This window comes from Panthera tigris, chromosome B4, assembly GCF_018350195.1.
Source record: "Panthera tigris isolate Pti1 chromosome B4, P.tigris_Pti1_mat1.1, whole genome shotgun sequence".
NCBI classification, from domain to species: domain Eukaryota; kingdom Metazoa; phylum Chordata; class Mammalia; order Carnivora; family Felidae; genus Panthera; species Panthera tigris.
The window spans coordinates 93,620,565-93,636,905 of NC_056666.1; the positions used below are offsets into that span (position 1 = coordinate 93,620,565).

The window sequence follows — 16,341 nt, forward strand, 5'->3', positions numbered from 1 at the left end:
AACTTGTTTTGAATCTACTTTTTGATGTCTTTTGTCAACTTGCAAAACCCTATACGTTATCTTTTTAGCTGTTGCTTCTGCCTCCTTCTAGCTCTCTTACCTTTCCATTTGGGACCCCAGGGACGCTCTTTTATTGTATCCCTCATATCACTAAGGGAAAAGGCACCCCAAATTCCAGCTCTCTTTGGGTTTACATCTTCTCCTGGATCTTGGTCCCCTAGTTCTTTACTTTTGTTAGTTCTCTGATGCCTTCAGACACATTTAAAAAAATTTTGTCCTTGTCCAGCTTTTCTGTTTATTCTCTATGTGAAGTTTGGTCCAAATTGCATAGTCTGCTGTTAAGGAAGGCAGAGTGCATTTCCAAACATTTAAACAGATAATCTCTCCTTCACATGAGTTACTTTTGCGTTTATAGTTAAAATGTCACTTATCCTGAAGGGTCAGATGAGATATGTTTATTATTTTGAAAATATCTTCCAAATAGAGATCTGTTGACAGCCACTTGTCAGAAGAATTCAGCAAATCTGGAACGTTTATTATTTTTAAAAGAAAAATGCATACCTCATTATTAAATTGGCAGCTCTTAAGGACTTTGTTACAAGATAACCAGCGTAATTGTGCTTGGAAGATTTTCAGTTCATCTCATTTCATTATAAAGCATTGATAGTAAAGCATCTCTTATTTAAGCTAATGTGATCTGTAAATTCATATTATGGGCATGTAAACAAACTGCAGTTCACTACAGCACTGGAAAAGCAAATGAACAAATGGGCATGCTGCTGTCAACTCTGATGTGAATGTCTACTCTTCCACTGAAAAGTTGACAGACTTAGTAAGGATGCCATTGTCAAACATATATTAAATGTCTTTGAAGCTGATTTCCTTCCTTGCTTCCTTCCTCCTTTCCTTCCTTCCTCTCTCTCTCTCTCTCTCTCTCTCTCTCTCTCTCTCTCTCTCTCTCCTTTTCATCCTTCTCATAAACTGCAAAATGTAGTTCTAACATATGTGTTCTTAAATCCCAGGGGATTATCTCAAGCACCCTATGTACTGTTCCAGTCCGTCCTTAATCCTTTATGGGATTATTCCATACAGCAGAGTAATTTTTTAAAAATAAAGATCAGTGACTGTCTTCCTTAAAAGATCATAAGGCTTCATATTGCACTTAGAATAAGAGCCAGAATTCTTCCTTGGACATTTTATTTGATTATTACAATGTAAACTGAATGTAAGCTCCTTAAGAGACAAGGACCCGTCTCTTTTCCCAGTAGGTTATTAGCACCTGGAATAATACCTCACAAAAAGGTGTCATGAGTAAATGTTTGATGAGTAAATATAAGAAAAGAAAAAGGAATTAAATACCCAGAGTTTCATAGTTATTGTACAAAAAATTAAGACCTTACTAAAGGCTAATCTCTGATTTGTCCTTTTAGATTAACTCTGCACAGAATTGTCACTTAATATCATTTTGTGAATGTTTTCATTGGAAGCCCTAAGGCTTTTCAGCTGTCATTCCTACAAACTGCAGCATTATTGATGTATTAATATTTTTACCTGTCCCTTCAGTATATCTTTGCTATGACTAATAATATGAGTATGCATATTGTGACCCAAGTTACAGAAACCTAACCACTGAGAATTTGGGTTTGACATGTGGGATGTTTATTGTTTCACACAGTCTTTTTACACAGGCATTCACCAGGAGGATTGAACTTGGCTACCTCAGTGATACTGGTACTAAAAGAAGGTACCTATTCCTAACTCCTACTAGTTTCTCTGTCAGACGACTGTTGTTATTTCAGAAATTGACATGGAATACTTCATTTTCAGGTTAAAAGTTGGTAGTACATTTTTGCTACTGTTGTAGATACTTTTTGAGAGATTTTTGAAAACAAATGCTCAATACGTTTCCGAAATTTGAGATTTCACCTTTTTCAGGAAGCTCATAAGATGGTGAGAGAAGCAAATGTTAAGCAGGCAACAGCAGAAAAGCAGCTAAAGGAAGCACAAGGAAAAGTAAGTTTTTGATGCTTTCATAGTAAAAAAGTACAAAGAAATCAGTGATTACTGTTTTAAGGATACTTTAACATCGATTGGCTTTTGTTCCTATTGTAAACTAGTGTTTATTTTAGAAGATTTGGAAACTGCAGGAAACTATAAAGTAGGGAATAACCACTACACAGATAGGGTTAATAGTGAATAGTTGGGGTTCACTGATATTAGAACCAAAGGATTTAAAGTCTTGTGAATCACATGTATTCTCAAAAGGACTAGACAATCACATTTTAAAGTTAATATTTTTCTTAATTCACTGAAAAAAACCCCACCAAACTGTTATTTTATTATTTTAGGAATGAACCGCAACTAATCATAAACTATTCTATTTGGAGATTTTCAAAATTCACATGACGTTTGTGTTAGACATTTTGATAATTTGAAAAATTTCCTTTAACATTGTGAATAGCAGCTGAATCTGAACTGTAAGAAACATGAAAAAACTTGGTTTTACTTTCTTTTTGTTAGTCCACAACAAATACCAATTAAACTTATATTCATCTTTGAAAGGAAAGTGTTTTGATCAAATTGCTGACATTCAGCTGAATCTGTCATAAAACTTAGTGTATGGGACTATGTTGATTTCTTTTCAAGATTGATGTACTTCAGGCTGAAGTAGCCGCATTGAAGACACTCGTGTTGTCCAGTTCTCCAACATCACCCACACAAGAGCCTCTGCCAGGTGGAAAGACAGCTTTTAAAAGGGGGCATACAAGAAATAAAAGTACAAGCAGCGCTATGAGCGGCAGTCATCAGGACCTCAGTGTGATACAGCCAATTGTAAAAGACTGCAAAGAGGTAACGCGTCAAGGACTGTCCCCTCTGACTCTCTTGATACTTAGTAATTCTCATCACTGACGTGTCAGTTATGATTTTTGCCAGCAAAACTTGTAGTACAGAATATGCAATATTAAGATGGGGGAGGCTTTATCTAGAGCTGGCTGCTTTCAGGGAATCTCCAGTTCCATTCTCTACTTGGCTGACCTTGGAGTACCTGCTAGAAACTTGGTAAGTTTCTTCATCTTGCTATTTCATTTAGGGAGCAAACTGTCTTGTGTTATGTAAAGGAGAGTGGGTGGCTTTAATGATCTGGCTGGTCAGAATTTGTTGGTAGGATGCTCTAACAAAATATGAATGTAAGAAATGTGTGAAAATAAGGTGCTTTTCTTGAACAGAACATTGTTTTTACTTAAATTCTAGGAGAGGTAGAGTTTTGTATTCTTTCACTGAGTCTTAGAGTTAATTCAGATAATTAAGCAACAAAAAATAGAACTAAGCCATCCCTCCCCCCACTTTTTTAGAGCTCTGTTTTACATTGTTTTATTCAGGTTCATCATTAATCTTTAAGAAGTTGTATTTGCTCATTTGGTTAAGTTTTTGCATGGAAGCCAGGAGTTTATTAAATTGAATAACCAGGGTTGTTACTTACTTTAATTGAATTGCATTTGTTTACTTATTAATAAAAAGGATGCTAGTGAGAGAGAAGGTCAATATGTGGCCAGATCTGAATGTGACAGAATCTAAAATCCATGTTCGTGAAATACTTAAGAAACTTTTTTAAGTTATAACCTTAATTTCTTTGAATTTAATTAACATTTTTAATTGCTTGGTACAACTTGCATTTTTGCTGCAATTTCTCAGTGTGTGTGATTATATACCTTGTTTTCCATTGTTTACACTAACGAAATTTAAATGTTTTCTCATGGAACGTTTTAAAGTTCTTAGTTTATGAACTCTTAAAATGTGAATAGGTAACATACAACTTTTTGGTTTGTAGATATATTCGGTATTCTAATGTTTTGTGAAAACTTATCAAAAAGGTTTTTTTTTTAATGTTTACTTATTTATTTTTAAGAGAGAATGAACGAATGAGAGCACATGAGTAGGGGAGGGACAGAGAGAGAAGGAAACAGAGAATCCCAAGTGGGCTTGGAGCTAACGTAGGGCTCGAACTTACTAACTCACTAAAGGTGAAATCATGACCTGAGCCGAAATCAAGACACTTAACTGACTGAGCCACTCAGGCGCCCCTCAAAAAGTTTTATTGGACAAAGGAAACACACAAAGTTGCCCTGTGTAAGCCTTAGAAGAAGGTAAAACAGTTGGAGAGAAAGTGAAACATGCCCACGTTTCTGTAAAAAAAAGTGACAGGTAGTCACAATATTTGCAGCGTATCTGCTGAAAGCACTTAAAAGCACACGTGCATGCGTGTACGCACACACATTATGCAAGACTTTGCAGTCAAGTCACTTAGACACGAATCTGAACTTGTACTGGTTTTTTGATCTGTAACCTTAGGCAAGTTACTTTTTCTCTAAGCCCTAGTTTCCTTCTCTAAAACAGTGAAGAGCAGAATGTCTGTCTCGCACAGCTGTGAGGATTAAGTGTTTAGGAAGTGCTTACTGTAGTTCCTCGCACAGGGTCAGCTCTTAATAGTTTAAGTTACTGCCTTTAAACTAGAATCTTTCCTTAGAATACCACTTAACCTGCTTTGGGGTTTATGTCCATTAAAGGGTAGACTTTACAAAGAAAATGAATTTGGAAATGTAAGTATTGTTATATACCTTAAAAGAAAGTCTGTGGGGAAGCTTGGATTTCAGACTCAGCCTTTCATTACTTCCATGGAAACCACCTGCACATGTGATTAAGCTGTCCTAGAGGCCAGAGCTGTAGTCAGTGTGTCGTTTGTGGCGTGTCCAGTGCTTCTGGACGAGAGTGGCTTAGAGCTGGATGAGGGGCACTACCTTGAGTGGGCAGCCGGGGGCAGGTGTGGCTCTGTATGTGACAGGTGGTATTGAGCTGAGTAGAGGGCATCTGGAGGGAAGAATACTTGGGGAACAGTTCATTAAAGAGAGGAGGGGGAATGAAGGACAACTGAAGAGTGAATCAGGAGGCAGGTGCCAGCCTGGATTATTGTTGATAATTCAGACAGTAGTCATTGATGTTGCTGTGGCAAAATACGCCTTAATAAATGTTACGTTTTACGGTAGTCAATTTAGGAGGGTACATATATGCTGCTTTTAAACCTGCTGCTTATACAAGAAACATTTTCAAAATTCTTTTGAAAGTGCCTTCAGGTGATAGCAGAACAGTTAGTGTCCCCTTTGACCCAAACTAGGTTTCACAACTTAGTCTCCATTTAGTCAAACACTTTATTTAATTAACTTCGCTCCAGATTACTTTTGGATTATTTTCAGAAAAGACTTCTCATTTGTTTTATATTCAGAGCAGTGTGCACATTGTCTTAAGAGGAACTCCAGCACTTTTGAGGGGTGGGGTGGAGATAATGGTAGCATCATTGGACACCATAGTGGGTCCGTTGAAAAGGGCTCATTTGGATTTGAGAGCTTGAATTTTTTAAAGAAAGTTGGTACCATGTATTACAACTAATCAAGAATGGTTCAGTTCATTATTTTAAATGAGTAGGATTTCTTTTTCAGTAATGTTTAAATTAGGTTTTAGTTTTATAAAGTGATTTTATGTTTTGTACCTTTAAAAAGATTATTTTATGGGTTTTTTTTTGTTTTTTTGTTTTTTTTGGTTTGTCAGGCTGACTTATCTCTGTATAATGAATTCAGATCTTGGAAGGATGATCCCACAATGGATAGATCGTGTCCTTTCTTAGACAAAATTTATCAGGAAGATATCTTTCCATGTTTAACATTCTCAAAAAGTGAGGTAATTTTTTTTTTATTTTAATAGGAATGCATTAGAGTGGTTCCTGTACCTTTTGCTAAATCATGCTGTATGTTTTCTATTATGTAAATAAATTATTCAAACATGTTGTGATTTACCATTTTCTTTATTCCATATTAAGATCATGATAATTTCTTGGCATTCAGTTGCTGAACATCTTTGCTTATTTGAGCAGAGGATCATTCATAGAGTGAAGTGTTAGTTACACTGGAGTGAAGTATTAAATGTGCACTGGGGGTAGGGCTTAGTTCTTGATTCTTACTTAGCCCAACACTCAGGGTAAGGGAAGTTCTGTATACTCTGAGGTGTTTATTAGGTTTATGTATATATGATAAAAAAAAATATCATAGTTTCTTCATCTTTAAAATGGAAAAAAATGCCTTCCTTGCCTATGTCACAGGGTTGTTAAGAGGTTAAAATGAAGCAAATTAAGTACATACAAAAACTTTTTTAAAATGTAGGGTACTATACCAATGTCAGGTCACAGTTTTAATTTGTACATATGGAAGGTTTGTCTATAAATATCCTGTCAATCAGTGTCTAAGAAATGTAATCTTAAGAGTCTTATGTTAAGTCTTCAGAGGATTTAATTATAACCTTACTTGTCAGGAGAAGTTAAAATGAACAGTAAAACACTTTTGATATGTAGATATGTTACTCACTGTGTCTCTGTGTCTGTTTCTAGGTAGGTCATTCCGTATTAGTAATCTTGCCAGACTGAAGCAATGTGCTGGTTTCAGCTGTTGTTGATCAGTTGCTACCATCTCCATCTGGGCATTTAATATTTGATAATTCAGCTAGTTCTTTTGTGCACATAAGTACAAGTTCAGAAAATACATAGCTGTAATTAGTATATATTGCTGTGTTTTGAATGACTAGTATTCAAAAATATGCATAAATTTAGCAAAATGAGGCATTAGGGTATTCATCTTGAAGTGGTGTTAATAGTGGATGCTAATTGTGGGTGAGAGATGGACAGAGATTGGAATTAATGCTTTCAGTTCTCTTCCAGATAATGAGGTAAGTTACTTAGCTATGACTGAATTGCCTGCCTTTCATAATAATATTTGAGTTGTAAAAATACTCAAACCAAGATTGTAGAGTTTCTTTCTTTTTCATTGGCTAAGACTAAGCTTACAGTAGAGCTTGGGGAAAGAATAATTTTAAAGATTAGTTTATTATAGAATACAATTTTAATATTTTTATGTCAGCATAGCTTCTGATACTTTCTGTTTTTTTAAAGTTGGCTTCAGCCGTTCTGGAGGCTGTGGAAAACAATACTCTAAGCATTGAACCAGTGGGATTACAACCTATTCGATTTGTGAAAGCTTCTGCAGTCGAATGTGGAGGACCAAAGTATGTTTTTAGAACTGTGTCTTGTAGAAAACACTGAGTTTTAAAAATGTTACATTTGCAAATATTTCGTTTTCCTACTTTTAAATGGTTAAATTTCTTGTTTTCTATTTTGTGCAGCTAAAGACAAATCCTCAGTGCAAGCTGTAGCATTTCAAATGTAGCATCAAAGGGAGAGCCCTTTTAATTCAAAAGTATACATATATGTTAGCTTAGGTGTTAGAAACATTTTTTTAAACCATCTGTTGTGACTCATTAACTGATCATAAAATCAGTTTAGTGGGTCATAAGCAGAATATTTGTCTGTTATACATATACAAATAGCTGTGTGTAGTAGGTTTTGGTGTAGAATATTTCTTCCTAACGTTGCCATTAAAAATAGTTTGGAAAGACAGTGAATTAGCCCAGGTCTTATCAAGCATGAAAGCAGGACACCAGAAAGACTTGAATAGTCCTCCCGTTTCATGCTATCGTGTAAAGGATTCTCACTTTGGTAAATAATCGGTTCTGTCTTACATGAGAGCTACTTGGCAGTTATATACCTTCAGAGGTAAGACTCCCACATTTCATAGTGGAGCAGGCTTTTTTCTGTCCAGTCCTAGGAGGAGGAAAGACTGAAACCAGTGGTACCTAGAACCTTTGGCATAGATGTTTGCAAAGTGACTTGGAAAAGATTTGGAGGAAGCTGCTTACTTGGTGGTTCAGAACGATGTATATATGTGACTGGAAAGCCTGAGAAATCTCCTAGAAAGCAGTAATTGACTCCTGTCTGAGTCATTTTGAAGGCAGAGGAGGAAAGGGCTTTTTGAGATTAACCAGTAGGTCTGTGTTAAAGCCTGCTGTAGGAGTTGTGTGCTTCTTCTCATTTCCTGTTGTGCATATTGCCGTTCTTAAATTTTTTTTAATGTTTATTTATTTTTGAGAGAGAGGGAGAGGGCGGGAGAGAGAGAGGGAGGGGCAGAGAGAGAAGGAGACACAGAATCTGAAGGAGGCTCTAGGCTCTGAGCTGTCGGCACAGAGCCCGATGCAGGACTCGAACTCACGAGCCGTGAGATCATGACCTGAGCCGAAGTCAGACACTTAACCAACCGAGCCACCCAGGTGCCGCTGCACATTGCCATTTTTAACAGGATCACACAATGTTAGTATTCAGATAGTTGTTTGTGGGGAGTGCCTAGTCAAGTATTTGCTCTGCGAGCCACACATCCACCTAGCATTGTGTCCTGTTTTATGCTCCCATGTGCTGGTAGCACAGCGGCCTCTGAATCTCTAAATTTACATTTCTAAATTCTACTCTTTCAACAAACACCCAAGTGTTTTTATCTTGATCAATTATAACAGTTTTTGTGCTTTGGAGGTCTATGTGTACCTTATTTTAAATGTAACATATAGCAGTTTTTATTACAGAATTTAAATTTCTACTTGCGTTATATAGAACACATATTATACATGTGCAAATATCATATGATGACAAATGAGCATATCAGAGCGAATTGATGTAGTGTTTTGGTAAAATAATTATAGATGTCAGGTTTAGGGAACACTTTACATAGTTTAGGGATATTGTGCTTGTGGCAGTGGGGTTAGATGTCAGGTGTTTGGGAGTGCATGTCGTGTGACAAAACTTAAGGAAGATACTCTCTTCTGTGAAGTGTGCAGTATGGCCCCAGCCAGGGCTCTCCTGGACTAGGTAGTGAAGTGAAGGTAATCACTAAGTAAATGGCACATGCTGTAGGAACGTTGAGAAAGCCAAGACCAGTCTTGTGATGGTGATGAGGGGCTGTTACTGGAGGCGGGGAGATTTGATCTGGGTTTTCGAAGCATGGGTAGAATTTGAGTAAAGAAAAGTACATGTGATTGGAGGCCTGGAAAAATCAGAGAATGGTGAGTGTGTAGATGGGAAAGATGTGACAAATCTGAAGAGCATTTTGGAGGGAAGAGATTCAGGTGGGGGCTGGGAAAAGAAGAGCTAGAGATGCGCCAGGTTTCCATATAGACATGTTGACCTCCCCAAGTGAAAATGGCAGGTGTGGGTTTGAAATCTGGGGACTAGAGCTGTTCAGACTACCAAGGTTCTGTAGCAGCCTGACAAAATGCACTTGGAGGTCAGAAGACTTGGCATTGGATCCTACCTCAAATGAAAATGTATTGGCTGTGACAGTTCACAGGTGGCTTTATAAACGAGATAAGAAACACTGTCATTATTTCAAAAGTTGATACTTGAAACCACTTTAGCAAAGCACTTTCAAAATCAAACAAAGTACTTGACAAACAGGTGTATGTCTGTTTCTGGAAGAGTAGTGTATCAATTGACTTTTATCAGTTCAATGCAACTTTTCCTTCTTGTGTAAATTACCCCTTTGGCGGTTCCAAGGACTCTTGACACTTCTGCCTGAAATTTCTTATCTTCTATCCTTCCCAAGCTAGTAATTAGTATTTTTAATTTCTTTTTAGAGATCATTAAAGGAAATTTCTTTTTTTTTAGTAAAAAAATTTTTTTTAATGTTTATTTTTGAGAGAGGCAGGACAGAGTGTGAGCAGGGGAGGGACAGAGAGAGAGGGAGACACAATCTGAAGCAGCTCCAGGCTCCGAGCTGTCAGCACAGAGCCCAGTGTGGGGCTCGAACCCACAAACCATGAGATCATGACCTGAACTGAAGTCGGACAGTTTAACTGACTAAGCCTCCTAGGCACCCCTTGGAATTTTCTAAGAAAGGAGCAATGAGGCAAACTTTCTCTGAAAAGATGAGAATTCTTTTGTGGGTGGAATGGCCATCTCCAAAATTATCCTATTTTAAGTACACATTCTCCATTTGTTTTCTTAATATGGAGGTGCATTTGTATCATATTTCTTACAAGTATAGCTGAAATTTAATGTTCGTGTAACGTAGTTTTCTTTATTATATAATTTATAATGTCATTTAAAATGTTGGCCACTTTATCTTAGTTACAACTATATTCATTTTGCCTTGAGAGGGAGTGGTAGTTGTGTTCAGCCATGGTCCTTGCTTCGGAGGGTACCAGCTGGGCTGCTGTAGGTCTGCTCTGGCAGACAAGCCAACATCATTGTATTGAGCTGTACAGTGACCAGGGGCTCATCACTTAGCCAGCAATTATTGAATGTCTGCTGTATGCCAGGCACATGCTTGGTGCCTGGCATTTAAAGATAAATAAGAGGGGCGCCTGGGTGGCGCAGTCGGTTAAGCGTCCGACTTCAGCCAGGTCACGATCTTGCGGTCCGTGAGTTCGAGCCCCGCGTCAGGCTCTGGGCTGTCGGCTCGGAGCCTGGAGCCTGTTTCCGATTCTGTGTCTCCCTCTCTCTCTGCCCCTCCCCCGTTCATGCTTTGTCTCTCTCTGTCCCAAAAATAAATAAAAAACATTGAAAAAAAAAAATAAAGATAAATAAGATACAGTCCCCATCCTCGAGAGACTTACAGCCTCATTGCAACCGGAAAGCCTTCATACCAAATCTTAAGAGTCCATGGTATGCAAACAGAAAGGATGGTATGTCTGAATATAGTGCACTTTGTATAATTATTGAGGGTCAATATTTTTGTAAGGTGGCCTGTTCCTCTGTATTTCTCAGGCCTGGAGCCACATTAAATGCACATACTTCAACCAGACCCACCGAAAAGTACCACATCTAGAAACTTATCCTGCAAGCTGTTTTAGTAACATGTTTTGAGACTTGAACACTCATCATCAGGTTTTTTTGAAACTGAGGAAGTAGTTGAAGTCCTGATGGGAAACTCAGAACTGCCCTGTGGCTGGTTACTCATTTGTAAATTTGCTTCAGGATAGGACATATATTTGAAACATTTAGTTTCTGTTTGAAAACCATGGTGAATGTTCTGTTGTTGAACTTGTTAGAATGTAGGCCCCAAGGGGGCAGGGTCTTTGTCATTTTCATCATGATAGCCCAGCATCTAGAACCGTGCCTGATACACAGTAGGTCTGAAATATTTGTTGTCTTAGCAAATGTAAAACTTGTACAGAAGGTAGGAGCAAAATGTTTTTAATTAAAAAAACAACAAACTAAAATTTGTCATTATTTTACAGAAAATGTGCTCTAACTGGCCAGAGTAAGTCCTGTAAACACAGAATTAAATTAGGGGACTCAAGCAACTATTACTATATTTCTCCCTTTTGCAGATACAGGGTAAGTAACTTAACCATGAATTTTAATAAAGCTCGCTTTGATATGACATTTGACTAATGACTTTTTTTTCCTTTTGGCCTAGATCACCTCTGTATGTAACTTTTTTACATACATTCGATATATTCAGCAGGGGCTCGTGAAACAGCAGGATGGTGAGTGTTCTTAATTGGTTATAAAATGTTTACATAAGACTTCAGCAAAAAGTATAGAACGTAGTAGTAATGCTCAAGTTTTATTATTGGTGCATTTATATTGAAGCTCTTACTGTTCTAATGTGTGGAGAATTTGGGAACTGATGTCTCTTAAAATGATTCAATCATTGTATTTGCCTCATTTTACTCCAATTTTGAGTTTTAAGCAGGATCAGTTATAACTCTTAAGAGATATATGATAAACCAGATGGTAAATGTGAGGGGACTAGTAATTAGCTCATTGAATTTACTCCTAAGAAATAAAAACATTCATTTTTATTATTCAATTCCATAATAAATTCATTTTTATTATTCAAGCTCTAGACATGGTCAGATTTATTTTAATTGGTAGAAACCATGAGGATCTAACAATAATTTTTTTGTATATTTCCTACTTTTATGTATGAATTAATAAAGCAGTCATGAAGATAGTTCTGAATGGGATAAAGATTACTGTATTCTGAATCAGCAGAAACATGTAGATGATATATTCAGGAGAGCCAACATTATGCAAGTGTTTTAATACTTTTAATACAGTCTTTCATGATTACTGATGATTCTGTAGCCAAATGTCTTAAGTGCCAGGCATAAAAATGAATAAGGCCCAACTGCTCTAAAGCAGTGTTTCTTGAGTACATGTGATTATTTTAAAACAAATAGCAAATACTAAGCTAGGGATGAGTCCATACCCATTTTGTATTTGATGTTAGGGGAATTTCCTACTCATATTTTTTTTAGGCACTGAAAATACTTTTATACTTAAAAACTGGAAGAAACGTATTATCTTTCGGTCATGTAAACCAGTGACTCTTAATTCTGTGGAAAAGTTAGTTATGCTGATAAAAACTTAGTTTAGTATTTCTAAAGCTCTGGTATGTTGAGAAGAGACATATTGATTAAGATCCCATATAATTAGATTTTAATGCCTAAAAGAATGAGGGTGAAACCTCTCATTAATGTTTAATTTCAACCTGAGCAGCAAAGTCTTTAAACTGTACAGTACTTTTTATGACTTTTCATAAAATTGAAATATTTTTGAATACCTGTTGGTAGATCATAGGATTTAAGCCACAGAACAGATGATTTATGTTAAGTTAAATTGTCAAGCGTGTTTTTTTCTCGTTAAAATAAAAAAAAAGGTTTTCTGGGGAAGATGAAAGATAATTTCCTTTATGAAAATAGTAAGAAATTGTCATGGGTGGTAGTGGGGGTGATGGTGATAGGAGTGGTCTCTTCTCTGGTTTCTGTTACTTTTCCACTTCATAGTACTTGGTACACATCATATACTGTGCGAGTTTATAGCAAATAACTATCATTAATTTTAAAATCTGTTAATTGTCTGTGCCTTTTGCCAAAAAAGATTTAGGGCAGCTAAATCTAAAGCAGGGTTTCTGAGGCTTGGTACTATGAATATTTTGAGCTGAATAGTTCTTTGTTGTGGGGGCTATATTGTGCATTGTAGGATGTTTAACACCATCGCTGAGCCTTACTCAGTAGAAGCCAGTAATGAAAAATGTATCCAGACATTGTCAGATGTACCCTTTAGGACAAAATCTCCCCTAGCTGAGAACCACTGATCTAAATCAATCCAATCGGATGATGTGTCTGTCAGAGGGAGACCTTTTGTCTGAAATACAAAGCCACTTTTTTCAAGTTACAGAAGTGGCTTGCCAAAGTAGAGATAATTGAAATTTACAGATCAACCTTTGCATTTATTTTTATTTCTAATTTGAGCCATATACAAAACCTTTCTTATTATTACAAAGACTGTTACTGAGTTTTCTGGACTGTCTTTTGTTTTCCTTTTTCTCCTGTTTTACTCTCTGTTGGTGTTAATAAACAGTGGAATGGCCAAGATGTAGCAAACTAGAGCAAGAAGATCCATGAGTTAGAATAATTGAGGACTGAGTGTAATTACTTATGAAGGTGCTAGGATTGCCATTTATTCAGGACCCTGAAAGTGTCTGCCTTCTGTTGGGCTAACGTGGTCATCGATGTATCTAACAAACAGTTGTGATAAAAGTGGGATGCTCACAAATAACACGAAAAAGTTTCTGTTGAAATAGCAATAAAATGTTGAGGCATTTGGTACGTCATTCAGAAATGCCCAATTGGCATTGCAGCTAATGTTAAATTCTCAGTGAAACAGTTAAAAAATAATGAGGATGGTAATTTATGACTTATGTGTCTCCTTTTCTATTTGTATAGTTGATCAGATGTTTTGGGAAGTTATGCAGTTGAGAAAAGAGATGTCATTGGCAAAGCTGGGATATTTCAAAGAGGAACTCTGATGCTCTCTTCCTGGGACCATGCATGAACCTCCCTGAATACCTGGAAAATGGCTGAATATTTTTATGGTTACTTGATATTTATTACCAAGGAGTTGGGCCCAAGACTTCTTCCCTCTTTTGCAGATTACACTAAGAAGTACTGTGATTTCTTTTAAATTGACCTATGCTGTGTTTGCTTACTCTTTAGTTGAACACACTATAGAGAATTACAGGTGTACTAGTGATTGTAATTTATAGTTGCCCAAAAAACAAAAATAAAAGCTAAATAAATAAGTACATAAATGTTAGATTGAATATGTTTTTGCTTTCTCTTCTAGCTCTGACATGGTATGTAGGGTAAGCTGAATGTATTGAATTGTAGCTTTCAAACTGCACAGCAGCCTGTGACAAGAAGAAGGCTGAGTGGACAGGATCATCTCTATACCCCCACAAGAATGACTCTATTTTTGTCTGTTTTGTATATTGAGCCTCAAAGAAGGATTTTATTTAAAGAAAGAAAGAAAAAAAAAAACCACTTCACTATATCCATCTAGAGAAAGCTACTGTTAGTATTTCTGAAGAATAGCTTTTTGGCTTTCAGATGTTTTCTCCCTGCATATGCATATTTCTGAAACAAAAAGACTTCCTTTTTTTAATGTTTTTTTTAAATGTGTATTTATTTATTTTGGGAGAGAGGGAGAGAGGGAGAGAATCCCAAGCAGACTCCGTGCTGTCAGCACAGAGCCCGATGTAGGGCTTTAACTCACAAACTGTGAATTCCTGACCTGAGCGGAAATCAGGAGTCACATGCTTAACTGAATGAGCCACCCAGGTGCCCCTAGACTTACCTTTTAAAAAAAATTTTTAACATTTATTTATTTTTTGATAGAGACAGAGCGTGATTGGGGGAGGGGCAGAGAGAGAGGGAGACAGAGAATCTGAAGCAAGCTCCAGGCTTTGACAGCACAGAGCTGGACGCGGAGCTTGAACTCATGGACCATGAGATCATGACCTGAGTTGAAGTCAGACACTTAACTGAGCCACCAAGGTGCCCCCTCTAGACTTACTTTTTTTTTTTTTTTTTTTTTTTTTAATGTTTATTCACCTTTGAGAGACAGAGAGAGACAGAGCATGAGCTGGGAAGGGGCAGATAGAGAGGGAGACACAGAATCCAAAGCAGGCTCCAGGCTCTGAGCTGTCAGCACAGAGCCCGATGCAGGGCTTGAACTCACGAACTGTGAGATCGTGACCTGAGCTGAAGTCGGATGCTCAACTGACTGAGCGACCCAGGCACCCCCTAGACTTACTTTTTTAACTTAAATATTTTTTCTGCACCTCTTAATTACTACATGGTTTGACTATAGGATGTTCATATAACTTGTTTGCAAATTAGGTTTTAAATTATTTTTTGCATCATAATGCTGTGATCAGTATCTTTATGCATACTTCTTTGCACATTGTTGGGTTGTTTCCTTGATGTAGATGCTTAGATGTAAAATTGTTGGGCCAAGGTGTATGTATATTTTAAAATATTTGATCTGCTTTGCCACATTGCCCTCTACCGCAGTTGATTGTATTTTTACAAATACGATCTGAAGATGACCTTGTTTTCAATCCTGTCTTCAAAGACTTGGTCAACCTTACCTATGGAAGATTCAGTCACCAAAATGGATGGGACTCTACAGACAAAAGGATATTTGAGTATGGAATGGTATGGACTGGTAGAAACCATCACTACTACCCTGCCCAGTTCAAGAATCTGAAATTGATCATGAAAAGATCTTTGAAACTAGAATTTTCTGTCCTGATAAATAGTTACTCAAATGTGAAGGCATAATAAACATGTTCTCAGACTTTCAAAACTTCAGAAAATTTTTCACACAAAGATGCAAGTTAAAAGCACTTAAAAAAAGAAAAAAAAAAAAACTTTTGGAAAAAGTACCTAAGGATGAAGATAAACAAATCCAAGGGATGCTACAAGAGATTTGGGTGATAAAAAGAGATACTTATGAGGTTTGTTGATGACTTTAAAAGAATAAAAAGTAAGGTAAAGAAAATAAAGTATATGCATAACAATGTAGAATTAAAATTCTTTACAGCATCAATATAGTGGGAGTGAGAGGAAACCAGAGATCTTGAGGGTAAAGTTCCTATCTTGTTAGAAGGAAGAGAAACATACTAATTAAATAGGAAAGAAAAAAGAAAAAAAGACCAACTAAAGAAATGAATAGAGTGGTAGGGAAATAATATATTTATACACAAAGCATAAGGACATGGAAAGGTTGAAATAAAAGCATGGAAAAAAGATAGGAAAATACTAAAAGAAAGCTAGTGTGGTTATGCTATTATCCAACAAAACACACATTAAAATAAAAGCATTATTAAGGATAGAGATAGGTGATATATAGTGCTAAAATTTGAGTTCAAAACTTAGTAAGAAAACCAATAGTAATAGAAATAATTGAAGAAACTTAAAAATACTAGGGTGACTAATACCAAACTTGAAATATATAAAGAACTCCTACAACTCAGCACTAAAAAGCTAATAATCTGATTAAAAATGGGCACACATCCAAAATAGACATTTTTCCAAAAGAAGCCATAAGCATAGACGCATGAA

At 36.6% G+C, this 16,341-nt stretch overlaps 1 protein-coding gene across 6 annotated transcripts in view; it reads left to right on the forward strand.

The window, feature by feature from the left end:
* The window catches only part of LOC102970128 (RAB3A interacting protein), a 47,342-nt gene extending 33,079 nt beyond the window's left edge, over positions 1-14,263 (forward strand). For 4 of the 6 annotated variants that reach the window (XM_042992740.1, XM_042992743.1, XM_042992738.1 and 1 more), the window contains 8 exons: positions 1,936-2,013; positions 2,647-2,850; positions 3,004-3,060; positions 5,602-5,730; positions 6,992-7,104; positions 11,161-11,260; positions 11,343-11,412; positions 13,660-14,263. In XM_042992740.1, coding sequence (XP_042848674.1) covers positions 1,936-2,013; positions 2,647-2,850; positions 3,004-3,060; positions 5,602-5,730; positions 6,992-7,104; positions 11,161-11,260; positions 11,343-11,412; positions 13,660-13,742 — 834 coding nt within the window. In that variant the 3' untranslated portion in view covers positions 13,743-14,263. The remainder of the gene's footprint in view (positions 1-1,935; positions 2,014-2,646; positions 2,851-3,003; positions 3,061-5,601; positions 5,731-6,991; positions 7,105-11,160; positions 11,261-11,342; positions 11,413-13,659) is intronic. The other 2 variants (XM_042992741.1, XM_042992742.1) reach the window with 2 other exon arrangements.
* Positions 14,264-16,341: the final 2,078 nt, after the last annotated feature.